The sequence below is a fragment of the Pyrus communis genome, chromosome 7, assembly GCF_041283825.1.
Source record: "Pyrus communis isolate YQ-2024b chromosome 7, ASM4128382v1, whole genome shotgun sequence".
Classification (NCBI taxonomy): Eukaryota; Viridiplantae; Streptophyta; class Magnoliopsida; order Rosales; family Rosaceae; genus Pyrus; species Pyrus communis.
This window is the reverse complement of record NC_142571.1, coordinates 9054315-9068767: the sequence shown is the minus strand read 5'-3', so window position 1 is coordinate 9068767 and position 14453 is coordinate 9054315. Positions and strand designations below refer to the sequence as shown.

The following is a 14453-nucleotide window of genomic DNA, read 5'->3' as shown; positions in this document are numbered from 1 at the left end:
AGACTTTGACTTTAAAAATTAACTCACGAATCAATTAGTCAAGATCATCTTTTACGCATGTAGAAGATACGATGCACTTGTCCCCATTACGTCCGTCTCTATGGGGTTACTTGATATCTCCATCATTCGCATGCCAGTCTACAGCAATGTCGACAGTAATTCAGGGATATGATATGCATACATCTTTTTTTACTTTTTACACATCATTTATTAATTTATGTCTATTGATTTTCTTCAATTTATCCGATCTGATGGTTGAAAACTAAAAATATGTGAAAGAAGTAAAAAAAAAATATGTGAACATCACACCCCATAATTAAATGTTATTCGAAAAAAAAAAAAGGAAGAATAAATCTAACAAACAACATTTTTCAACAATAAATTGTGAGTGGGTTCAAGGAAATGACACATGCTGTCTTTTGAGTACCACTCAGTCATTCTGCATAAATATGTGTGTGTGTATATATTAACAACCAATATTATTTACATTAAGGGATGGAAGTGAACTAATCATCACAATAAGTTAGTAATAATGTGGTTCAAATTTGCCTTTGACAAGAATTAAACCTAAAATCTCTCACTTATAAGTGAAGATGAATATCATTAGACCGTAATAGTATGTTCTGCATATATTATTCTTTTAAATACTACTGTTTCACATGATCATAAGATTAGTTCCCCAGTATTCTGTTTCATGTTTGTCAAGAATTGCATCTTTATAAATACACCATGTAACGTGGCTGGAGTTAAGTTTGGTACGATGTACTTACTCTTTTTGCCTTACGTAGTCATCTTTGTAAAGTTTGTCATTGGTTTGTTAATAATCCATACAGTTGTATTTCATATATATATATATGTAGTTCAAATTTGTCTTTGGCAAGAATCGAACCTAAGACCTCTCACTTACAAATAAAGAGGAATATCATTAAATCGTAGTATTATATGGCGCATATATTATTCTTTTAAATCCTTCTGTTTCACATGATCTTAAGATTAGTTCCCTATTATTCAGGATCGTTTGCGATTGCTTTCATGTTTGGTACGATGCACTCTTTTTGCCTTTCGTAGCCATCTTGGCAAAGTTTGTGATTGGTTTGTATTTCTTTTAGAGTGTGTTATCCACACATCCCAAATTACTTCTTACATACCTCTTATTAATTTATGTCCGATGATTTTCTTTAATTCATCCAATATAATGATAGAAAATTAAAAATATGTATGAGAAGTAAAATGGGATATGTACCCTTTCTTTTTCTCGTCAAGTCGACTTGTTTCTTGAATGGTGCTGCTGATTTTTCTAACTTTTGAGTTTTCTCATCAATTAGTCAAGGCATCATATCAACTTGTCCCCGCTACACCCGTCTCTATCACTTTTCAGAAATTATATTGCGGAAGTATTTTATACTGATCGAAGCCAGTCTATAAATTGTTGTATATCACTCTGCACTTCCATCATACACAGCTAAGAGTGCAAAAAAAAAAAATTCAAAAGATTGTTGTTATGGGGTTACTTGATATCTCCATCATTCGCATGGTTTCAAAACTAGTACTAGTTTTGTTGCTGTTTCATCATGTGGTTATTGCTCAGTATCCATCTTGCCCTAATGAGGAGAGGTCCGCCCTGCTGCAATTCAAAGACAGCTTTATTATTGACAAATCTGCTTCTAGCGACGATGGTTATCCAAAGGTTTCATCATGGAAACCAGCTGAAGGAGAAAACAGCACGTGCTGCTCATGGGAAGGTGTCGAGTGTGATGAGAAGACGGGTCATGTGATTGGCCTAGATCTTGGTAGCAGCTGTCTCCACGGCTCTATCAACAGCAATAGCAGCCTCTTCCGCCTTGTTCATCTTCAAAGGTTAAACCTCTCTGACAATAACTTCAATTACTCTCAAATTCCTCCTCGCATTAGGAATTTTCCAAGCCTTACTCATCTTGACCTCTCTATCTCTGTCTTTTCTGGTCAAGTCCCTTCTGAACTTTCACTGTTATCCAAGTTGACATACCTTGATCTATCTGGCAATGTAGATAATTTGTCAGAAGATGAGTATCGTCCCCTGTTGAAACTTGAAGCATCAGATCTTGGAAGCCTAGTTCAAAACCTAACTAGTCTCGAAGTACTTTCTCTCAGTTTCGTAAACATATCTTCGGCAATTCCTCATTCAATGGCTAACTTATCATCTTTGAAAACCCTAGCCCTCGTGGAATGTCACCTGTTTGGTGAATTTCCGGTGAGAATTTTCCAGCTACCAAACCTAGAAATTCTTACCGTGAGATACAACCAAGATCTGACTGGATATTTTCCTGAATTTAATCGAAGTAGTCCTCTCATGCTTCTGAAAGTTTCATATACCAGTTTTTTCGGAAACGTACCCTCTTCGATTGGAAACCTTGATTCACTGCAAAAGTTGGATGTGGCTCAATGCAATTTTTCGGAAGGGTTGGTTCCATCTTCACTTGGGAATCTTAGGCAGCTCACTTATCTAGACATTTCAGCCAATAAATTTGGAGGTCTAATTCCTGATTCCTTGGCAAACCTTACCCAACTGGCTACTTTTAGGATTAGTACAAGTCGATTAACTGGTCCAATCCCACCTTGGCTAGGCAACTTTAGCAAACTAGAGTACCTAGATTTTGCTTTTAATGAACTGAATGGTTCAATTCCTGCATCATTTTCCAATCTCACAAACCTTCAGATCCTTTATCTACATTCCAATAGTCTGAGTGGTGTAGTAGAGTTTCATACGTTTCAAAATCTACAATTTCTTGACCAACTCCAATTAAATTGGAACAATATAGATTTTGTCACCGAATCCAGAATTGTGAATTCAACAGTTCCGCAGTTCACCATTCTAGGATTGAGTTTTTGCAACATAAGAGAGTTTCCATCTTTCTTACAATATCAGAAAAGTTTGGAGCGTTTGGACCTTTCCAGAAACAAAATCCGAGGCCAAGTACCAAAATGGATGTGGAACACAAGCATAGAAACTTTGCTATTTTTAGACATTTCTCAAAACTTCATTTCAGACCAACCTCCACTTTTCCTTCCTTGGGTGAAACTGTTATGTATAAGGTTTTCGTCCAACATGTTTCATGGATCACTACCGATACCTCCACCAACCATGCGAGAATATGCAGCTGCAGACAACAACTTTACTGGAGAAATCTCACCGTTGCTTTGCAATACGAAAAATCTTCAGTATCTTGACTTGTCGAAAAATAACCTGAGTGGCATGCTTCCTCAATGTCTCGGAAACTTTAGTGATCAACTGATTCTTTTACTTCTTGGAAACAACTTTTTTCACGGAATTATTCCTCAGACATACAACAAAGGAAGCAATTTGAGAATGATTGATGTGAGTCATAACAAGTTGCAGGGCCAGTTGCCGAGGTCATTGGTCAATTGTATAATGCTTGAGTATCTTGTTTTGTCAAACAATCGATTCAATGATACTTTCCCCATTTGGTTGGGGACTCTTCTAGAGCTAAAACTTTTGGCAATGCGCCATAACGGATTCTACGGTGGGATTGGAAAGTCTAGAAAGAATGTCGATTTCCCCAAGTTACGCATTCTTGATTTGGCTTACAATGATTTTACTGGTGCGGTTCCGTCTGTGTTTCCAGATATTACTGTAAACAAGTCAACATATATGTACACAGACGTAATTTATGATGTCAATGGATTCTGGATTGTTAACAGTGTTGATTACCAACTCACAATACCAACAAAAGGTTTGGAGCGATACTACCCAAAGATTCGAGAAGAATTTGCATCCTTCGATATCTCATGCAACAAATTTGAAGGGAAAATTCCAGAATTCATTGGGAATCTTAAGGAGCTTCGTTCGCTGAATCTATCCCACAACATTCTCACTGGTTCTATCCCATCATCCCTTGGAAACTTGATGAAGCTTGAATCGTTGGACCTTTCAAAAAACAAGCTCTCAGGACGTATCCCCCAACAGCTGGCGCAACTTAATTTTCTTTCCAGTTTCAATGTGTCTCACAATAATCTCACAGGCCCTATACCACAAGGAACCCAGCTTACTTCTTTGAATGTCACTTCATACGAGGGAAACCCAGGGTTGTGTGGAGATCCATTGCCAAAGAAATGTGGAAATCCTCCTCCACTTCCACCTTCAACCGTCGACGAAGGTTATTCTAGCTCAGAAGGCATATTTGAATTTGATTGGAAAATTGTTTTGGCCGGATGTGGAAGTGGGTTGGTAGTGGGAGTAGTTCTTGCAGATGTTGTGATCACAAGGAGGCCCGACTTGTTTCTTAAGATTGTTGGAATGATCAGGCAAATGATAAGGAAAATTTAGAGTACTAGTGGGGGAAGTAGAAATTCAGTTTGTTACCGTTACGCATTTCGTTTGTTTTCTCTGTTCTGGTTTCTTTCCTTTTCTTTCTATATGTTTAGTTATAAGTTTGTATCAGGTTATGTAAGTATATGTCCCTCCTATTTTCTTGTAATTTCGGTTTCTTTTCTTTCTTCTTTCTTTATTTTGAGGGGTAAGGTTTATGCCCCCCCTGACTAAGTGTAACTTCTTTTTTTTATTTAATAAATTTTCCCTCGTACTGTTGAGGTTTCTTTTATAAAAAGACGATAGAATGTATTGGTGCTTTTTAGCTTTTAGTTGATTGTGTTCAAGTTCAAGACTCAGCCCTATATATCATATTGTTTTTAAGTTATATCAGTTTGCTTGTACCATCGAGTTTCTTTAACAATTAAATGAAGATAGAAAGTAAAGTAAATAAAGATGGTAGAGTGCTGCACGTTTTCATGGATTTGGATTTTTTGAAATTAGAATGAAAGCAGCTATGTTCATTTGGAAGGATTCTTATTCATTCGATTAATTGGAGACAATCTCTTCAATCAAATGAAATCGAAACTTTCCTATGCCTTAGTAACTAAGAATACTTGTACAACAGTTACATATTTAAGAGTAATGTGTATAGCAAGAATTGTCTAAAATTCTAAAACCAGAGCTACGAAATTTGTACAACATTTTGTTCCAATCATCGGAGGGAATGAATGAGAATCGTGGATTACAAGGGAATTGGTTTTTGTAGGAACAACTTGTAAACTGAATGCATCAGTTGTGCAATAGGCAACAAATGCAAAAGGGCTGGTGGACTTGAAGCGCAGAAACAGAAAACATCAATGTCGTTAACCCTAAAACTTGTGTTATATCATTAATGAAATAATAATGTTATCGTTAATATAAATATCTATCTTATAAATTCTCCTTGATAATTTCCATGCTCATTGTGACTTAATTTTTCTCTTGTCTTGCAAGGATAATACACTTTTTATTCTTGCAGAAAACATTTTCACATGAAGGATATTATAACTTTGTAAGAGTACTTTTATGTACCATTTTTCAAAATTATTGACATATTTTAACAAGAAAATTAATGGGAAATAACAAAACCTTTTTGTGTTTTTGTGTGATGAATTTATATTTACAATAGAGAAACAAGACTGTCAAAGCAGAAATGACAGATAAAGTTAATGCGACTCTAAACTATTGGATTTCTATTAGATCAATTAGCCTAGTTATTATTGTTATTAGCTATTAGGCTCATTACATATGTGATATCATTAGGCTCATTTATATCCTTTTCTACTTCCGGCATTTACTTTCTTGCAATTTCCTTTTTATGAATGAAAATATAATTTCCTGAAACCCTTTTTATGAATGAAAATATGAATTTCCTTTTATTTCCTTTTCTACTTCCGGCATTTACTTTCTTGCAATTTCCTTTTACATGTTTGATCCTATCAATTGATTTCCTTTTCCACCGTGGATCTGTGGTTTGCCTTCGTTGATCCCACACTTCCGGCACCGTGAAGAAGTGTGATGGAATCCAGAAACCAATGTTTCTCAGTGCCAGATTCCATACGAGTATAAGCCCACATTTCCTTACTCCAGTTGTTACTATCGACCGCCAGATTACCCAGCCTCGGATGTGCCTGAGCTTCCCGTAGCTCCTTCATATACCAGTCCCATTTTCCTTCCGCACCCCGCACCACCTTCCGTTGTGTATTCGGACTTCATAGACGTCCCTCAAATCCCTCATTCCTATGCCACAAACCCTAATTTTCACGATCCCCAAATTTACTCTCCATCGTCGTACGAACAGAATTTGTGGGTTTTCGATTTCGAGAACCGTCTACGATTTAATGACCCCCATCAGGTCTCATATTATGAACTTGACCTGGGTCTCGATTCGACAGTTCACACAGCTCCTGCAACAGGAAATGTCTTCAGCATGGTCGGAGGAATTCGCCACACTTCTAAGCAGCCGTCACTTAAATCGGGCGAAATCCTGCTGTGGTTTCCCTCGTGCGGACGAAGAGGAAGCCTCCGTCTGGGAGCCTTTGCCGACGACGATACCGGAATCGCTTGATTTCGTTGTTAGCTCCTACTCCACCAAGGGCATCGGCAAATTCCACTACCATGGTGGAGGAATTCCAGTTCCACACGTCTGAATTCCGGAAGACAATGACAACACTCAATAACCAACAAGCTACCTTACGGGAAGCTCTTATGGAGGAGCTTCGGCTGCTTGGATTGGCGAGGGTCCCTCCAAATTCGACCATGAACATTCTAGATCCGGACTTATTGGGGACGACGAAGTCCACACCCACCGTTCTAGAGTTCACAATGGTAGTGCTCGCACCTGTTCTTCACCGTGACGGACTGGGCAAGCAAGTTACGAGTGTTACGGAATCCGCGTCTTCTCTGGGTGTTTGCCTAGACACGATTCAAACCATCATGACCACGGTACCACCGCCGTTCTCCTTCCTGGCGCCACTGACCACCACTTCGCATTTTGAATCAGTAGAGATTGCTCCTCGCTCAGAGTGCTCTCCTGACCCTTCGCCAGAATTTGGTTATTCACCCACAAAGGCCTCTGTCCATGAGCTCTCTTCAACCCCCGCCACGTCTTCCGTCGCAAATTCGATCATCTCCACCATCGAAGCTCCAAGACCATCGCGTTCCACCGTTACTCTCGTCTTCACCCTTGTTGACAGCAATGGCAACTCCGCCTGTCAATCCACACTCAACCGTTTCAGCTGTAGCCATAATTTTATCTCCAAATTTCGAACCAGCTGGTGTGGATATTCTTCCCAAAAACTCTGAAGCCAAAGTTGCAGGCCACTTGCAACCGGAAGATCAGTATGATATCGTCAACAGGAGTGGTATGGAGATCACCAAAACTTCAAATTGAAGAATATACACCTACATAAGCAACCACTAACTCATATAAAAAACAGTGAACCTGAGGTATTCCCTTATCTGAGTCATAGTTCAGCAAATTCAAGGGCCATACTCCATTCGCTTTTGAATGCTAAATATAGTGCATTCTTGAATGATAAATATGGGTGGGTTATTTTGTATCTTGTTGGCAAATTCGTGAAGATGGAATTGACTGCAGCAGAACTGCTTGATGAAATGTCAAAGAGACAAAGTGATGGCAATATAGAAACCATCTTCGATTTCATGTCTCAAATTTATCGCCTGCAATGGCTTATTCCTTGCTGTGCTAGCAGTGCTTGTGCCAAGTACTTGACTATATTTAAGCCACTACTTTGTTGCTATTTTGCATCTCAACCAAAGCTGTGCATTTTGGATACCTTGACTGTTGATCTACATCTAGCTTTCTCTCTCTTTTTAACTATTCTACTTGAATTTCAGCTTGTATGGGATCTGGGGCATGCATTTTGCAAATTAAGCTGTGCAGCTTTTGCATTAGTTTTCTCATTCCGTTCCAAGTGGATGAGGTTAGACCATGATGAGTTCGAGGAATTTGTCCGGCAAACAAGGGTTTACCCTCAGTTCTGAAATATCCCTTGTTGAGTTCTTAGATGATGCTAATGCATATGTGCTGCCAGTGTCATTGACAAGTTTTGGGTTACCTATTTTCGTAGCATCAAAACTTGTCAAGGAAAAATATTCTTGTTATTTTCAGAAGTTTCTTTCTATGCCTTTTTCTCTAGCAGTGGGTACAGAGCCATTGGATGGTCTTTTCACTATAAATTCGAACACATTCCAACTGGGAGACATTTGAGAACATGTTGCTAACTTGGGTAACACAACCTACTGCTCGATTTTTACTAGATGGCATGCATTACCATGGTGTGCTGAACAAGGCATTTCTATCAGCTTCACAGAGGCTTTTGCAAGTTATAGAGGTTATTTCTAAGTACATGAGTCCATTGGTAGCTTCCTATATTGCTTATGCAAATCAAATCCATGTGGTTCTTGCCTTCTATATTGACAGCATTGGTATAATAACTGATTTTGGCAAGCATTTTGATGGTGATGAGTATGTATCATGGTGCCACTTCAATGCTAAATACAATGTCGACCTCATGGCAGCCTTGTTTATGGCTCATACGACTCATATTCGTTTAATGGAGAGGTACTTTCCAGATCCTACTACCTCATTGCCTCCTACTCAGGTTCTACCTCCAGTATTTATACTTGTTCTTTGTTTGGTTTCACACTTTCATATGCTTGAATCAGATCATATCTATTTGGGGAAGAGCAATCAGTTTCCTGCTACCGATATTAATTGCATGCATAATTGGTTGAATGGGAATGTTTTACATGTTGCCACATGGGTTGGGGAAGCTGTAGTGTTCTTATCACTACACCTATGGAATGAAGTTTTGCGCTGTAATTTTGTTCTAGTTGATCCTTTTCATCACCATGGTATATGGAGAGTTACCTTGGGAAATATGAGAGCAGCACTAGATTCTGCAATTTGGTTTTCTGTGTACAAGGGATTTACTATAATTGGTTGGAATCATTTCACTGCTTTAGTTCGTGTGAACATGATCCATATTCTTTATGGGGAAGGAATACAACCATCACTTTCACGAAGTGTTCGGGGTTCAAACAAGACAGAGTGGTAGAGAAATGATTACCTAATTTGCTTTTTCACCTACATATTCCAGAGTAATGAGTCCCCTGTAATATGGTTCTTCAAGAGTGAGATGTCACATACAGCTAGGATTAGACCCATTTGCTCTGTAGTGTACCAGATGACAAACACATTTGGTGGTGTGCCAAACTGTTTCGATTATTGGAAGGGTCTAGCACTCTTTTTGCAGCATGAGATGATAAATTATGGAATGTTCTGTGCCGATTCACTGCTCTACTTAAGCGATTATCAAGCCATCCAATCATCCATGGAATTTCGCAACGGGGGTGAGATCTCTTTGAATTCTTTTGGTGTATTGCTGAACAACAATTGGCCTTCACTCACTAATCTTGAGGTATTCAATGGCTTTGTGACAAGTTATTTTCCATACTATTTTTGGGCCTCCAACCTATTTCCAGAGCATGATGCAGAGGCTTTCGAATATGATGAAGAAACCTGTATTTTGCTTGACCATTCATCGGAGATGCTGCTTGCTATGAAATGGGTGCTATTGGTACAACATACCCTATTTCTTGCCATCTTTAATTCAATCTATCTACCACACGAGTTGGTGGTTGGTGATGCAACAAGGCTGATTGTTCTCGTGTTCAGTGTTGTCAAAATCAGTGTGCTTCAACTATTTTATTCCATCTCAAAGTATTTGGCAAGACTGCCTGATTTCATTTTGGCAGGATCTGAGTTACTGATATTTGTTTTTTGGGTGCACACACCGAAGATGTTTTGGAAGAACATGGTTCGTGATTTAAAGTCCATACAGAAGCTAATACTGAATATGAGTATGGTACACCGTTTGGCAAATTGGCTGGCCTCTTTCCAGACTGCTGCAAGCTTCTTTCTCGGCTTGAGATGCTTGAGGACAAGCCTCATCTTAAGGGGGTGGGATTGATGCGACTCTAAGTTATTGGGTTTCTATTAGATCAATTAGACCAGCTATTGTTGTTATTAGCTATTAGGCCCATTACATATGTGATATCATTAGGCCTATTTATATTTCAAACCCTAGCTATCTTTGGGTGTATTTAAACCCCTTTTATGATGAAAAGAGACTATGAATTTCCTTTGATTTCCTTTTCCATTTCCTGCATTTACTTTCTTGCAATTTCCCTTTTACCATGTCTAATCCTATCAAAGGCTTCCAATCCAAATTCCTAATCGGAAAAATACATCATACAAAAACACAGTTGTGAATCCAAATTTTAATAAGCAGAAAGACCAACTATAGTTGTGGATCCAAATTTTAATCGAGCAGAAAGACTAACCTTTTGGAATCGAGGAATCAAGGTGGGTTGTCGAGACTTGAAACGGCGAGAGGAAGCTTGTGGGTTGCGAGGGTGAGTGTGAGGTGGGCGAGTGGTTGACGTCGAGGAAGGACTAAGTGAGACTGAGATGAGGCACGAGTCAAGCTGAACAGCTGCTGAGTCGTGAGCGAGTCTTACAGACTCTGAAAGTGAGACGGCGTGGGGGAGAAAATACGAAGAATGAAAGGAATGAAGGGGAAGGCTGCCAAAACAAAGAAGGGAAGGAAGGAAGTAGGATGTCGCGCACAACTTAGGGGTAAAAACAAGGCCTAGCAAACGCGTCGTGTCTGTCGTGTTCGTGTCGTTTTCATGTAACACCTGTTATCTTAAAAGGTCATGTCGTGTCACATCCGTTATCTTAACGAGTCCTTAACAGGTCGGGTCACCTTAGCCAACGGGTAAGGTGACCTGACCCGTTATGACCCGCTATGACCCTTAAGAAAAAAAAAATATTTTTTTCCTTAAATTGGAACTGATTCCAATTGGAATCTAGTTAGTGATTCCAATTAGAACCGATTAATCAATGAGTGAAGAGGATTGTGTTGCCAGATTGACGTTTTGGGCTTATTTTGGTCACAAGTCCTTGAAAATGATGTTTGTTTAGGAAAGTTCATTCTACAAAGTTGAAGGGGATGTTTTCATTTTTCCAACACCACTTCTTAAGCCTGATTTGGTGCAGATTTGACTAGGAAATGTGTGGAATTTCTGACTGCCTAGTTTACCAAATTAGAATAGGGATGTGTTTTTTAGTTTTATTATTTTATTTGGTTTTCTAGGTTTGAGGGATGTTATAAGAATACTTTTATGTACCATTTTAAAAAATTATTGACATATTTTAACAAGAAAATTAATGGGAAAAAACAATTTATTGGAACATTATGTGAAGGTGTGGAAGCCAAAGTCTCATATCGACGAATAACAAAACCTTGCATGGTTTATAAGAAGTTAAATCACTTTTCATATTGCTTCATTTTATAGTTGTATTTCTTTAGAATGTCAGAACAAATTGGTCCACCTGTAAAGCCCAACGCCAAATTGGCCCACATGTAAAGTACTCAACGCCAAATTGGTCCGTGATTATTGCCACTTGGTGACTTCCATTTGATCGTTTTGTTCCGTATGCTAGTTGTAGGTTTTGAAGAAAAATTAATCTAATCTTTAAACAATTGCTGGCATTACACTTGACTGACTAAAATTTGAGACAGCTTCTATGACTGAAGGAGATTTTACACGTGTCATGCAACCACCAAATTAACCAATCCCTTTCTCTATAGACACGCCTGGATAATCGCTTAAGATCCTGCTGAGGAAGGGCTAAGGGTAAGAAAAAGTCCAAAGTCAGTTACTTTTCTCTCTGAAAAGTAAAATGCATTTGTATAACTTCATTTATTGTGTCATTCAGTACTACAGTCTGATGGTATTCATCTTCATTTGTAAGTGAGAGGTCTTAGGTACGAATCTCGTGGATGACGAAATCGATACCAAATTAGGTTGTCAATTGTGTGGCTTAGCTGAACTCTTCCTCCCTTTACTGTAAACTATATCGTTGTACTAAAACAAAACTCCATCTGTTGCCATTGCCAGGGGCAATTACATAATTTACATGTGTGTGTATTTTGCTTTGTTGGCTTTCTCCTTTATGTGTCATTATCGCCTTAAATTATTTAAAAGATTTTAAATCATCCTTGTCGTGCCACATGTCATTATCCGTTAATAATATCCGCTCATATTTTTTATAAAATTCTCGACCATTCATATCATGCCACATATCCTTATTCAACCTAGGAGTTTGTAGGAAAGTGGAAAACAAATACAGGAGATTGTAACAAAAATAATATTGAGTTGTGGTGCAGTGTGGTGTAAGAAATCAAGAACATGGTTGGGTTTTTATAGAATAAAAATTAATTAATTTTATTTCCCTTTTTCCATTTTTAACGTCAAATTAATCCTGACAAATTGATTTTTTTTTTTTAGTATTGAATATGACGTACTAGAAAGCGCCACATGGATCAACAGTAAGAATCTTTTTATTTTTTTAATTGTTGGAGATCCAATGGTCCATATCATCAAACATTCTAAAATTTTACGGTTGTTATCGAGCCACGTCATATATAGTTGTTGGGCTCTTCTGTTCAAGTTGCTGCAGAGGGCCTCACACCCGCATGCATTGTTGGCTCCACTAGTTTTGATTAGGCACAATCACCGGGTCGGTTGACCTAGTTAGGTGTCACAACCCTGGCTCGGGGTCGGTAGAAAGTTTGTATAATTTAACGCTCGGGACCAAGTGGTATAAGTACGGAATGGGACATACGAAGTCTATGTATTTTGTTATGCAAATTAACATGTATAGTTAAAATGCTTTACATTGCATTCATGCATTGTTATCAATAATGATTTGATACTTGATTGTGTATGATGCCATGACACCTAATCTAGTTTGATTAATATATACTGTGTTAAGGTTATGTCCGTAGTGAGTTGTTGAAGTTCACGCCTTCATTGTTATGCAAGTTTTGGAACTAAACAATCAAGAGAGTACGCGGAATGAGATTGAATTAGATGTGAGATCACCATAAGTTTATTTATTTATTTTTTTTTGTAGCCTTGTAAAGAATTCTTGAGTTTCTTTGTCCAAGAGGAATTTATTTTCATCAGGTTTTAGTTTATTTTTATTTATTTAATTTTTAGCTTGTGTTCCGGATTCGGATTTGAGTTTTCTATATCAACCTGAGTCCGGAGCATGACTTATATATGTATGTGTGTGTGTGTGTGTGTGTGTGTGTGTATATATATATAAGTATGTATGTGTGTGTGTTTGAAATTTGAAAGGTTTGTAACAAGTGGATTTTTGGACGTTGATACCTCTGGTAATATGCAAAGTGTATGGAATAGGATTGAATATAAAGCTAGTTTTTGCATGTGTTGTTGCATTGGCGTATTAGAGTTCTATTGAGAAAGATGTATAGTTTGACTGACTTTGTTTTAGTGAAATGGGTTTAGAAAGTAATTATGTGGAGACCAAAGAGTGCTGAAATGTGGACTTGAGCGGAATGGCAGCGGTCATCAACTAAAGAAAACAGAGAGAAAAATGGAGTTGTGTTTTGCTTGAGCGTGAGAGGAGGGGATAGGTTTGACGTAGTTTGTAAGTTAGGTTGGTGTAATGAAAAATAGGAGGCTCTTAAAAGTACAGAAATGAGGGGAAGTTTAAATAATTTTTGCGAAGGGAATTTCTGCAGAAAATATTGTCAGTTATTTGGGGATAAGAAAACAGGACGATAATTTGACTTGGTATGGAGTTTCAAACTAGATCTTTGGTGCTAGATTAGTATTTGAATGGTGATCAAGTATATGCCAAAATTTGTGTACGGTTAGAAATTTCATATTGATAGAATATAGAAAACTATGATTTTGATTATGGAAATTGATGGTATTTTGAAAGGTGGCATATCCCTGGAACTTCCTGAGGGAATGAAATAAAAGCTTCTTTCTGAAGATGCATGGAGATGAAAATAAGAGCGCAGGGCATAGTGGGAATGAAAATCACAATTATACACTCTTGGTGAAATATGTAGAGAGGGTGGGTGGGAGTGCCATAATTTGGTGACTGGGGATGCAATTAGTAGAATGAGAATTGTGGTTGTCTTGTGGAATTCAAATATAAGAAAAAGAAAATTACATATTTAATTATGTGAAACCGGGGATGCTTTAATTACTTGAGTTACAAGTTGCTAGTAAAATTGTCTTTGGACGAATGTTTACTAGACTTATGTGAGCTCGGAGTATCTACAATATAGATAAAAACCAAAGACAATTAAATATTCGCAACTGCACAAGATCAACAATAGTATGTTAAGGGCAGTCGTGAGGTCGATTATTATTCAATTGCTATGCAAATGTTAAAGGTCGTTCGTTATTTAAAAAAAATTGTTCATTCTATGGCATGACTTAATCCATGGTCATGCATTAAATCGTGTATCTAACACACAATTAAACACATGTATAGAAACTCATTTTAAGTGTGGAAGAATTGTGTGGTAGCAGAAATTCACTGCCTTCTGTTTTGACGAACTTGTACCTACAAAACAATTAACATCTTTGATCAAAGACCTAAGGCTTATGCTCCCACAAGGTGGGGAAGGGGGGTGGGGGGGTGGGGTGGGGGGGGGGGTGTGTTCAGCAAATGGATCTCCGATGC

At 38.0% G+C, this 14453-nt stretch overlaps 1 protein-coding gene across 1 annotated transcript; it reads left to right on the top strand.

The window, feature by feature from the left end:
* The first annotated feature begins 1372 nt into the window (after positions 1-1372).
* LOC137733362 (receptor-like protein 6) lies at positions 1373-4604 on the top strand. The gene has a single exon (XM_068472512.2). It carries the CDS (start codon positions 1502-1504, stop codon positions 4322-4324), a length of 2823 nt encoding a protein of 940 aa, XP_068328613.2. The 5' UTR covers positions 1373-1501; the 3' UTR covers positions 4325-4604.
* The last annotated feature ends 9849 nt before the right edge of the window (positions 4605-14453 follow it).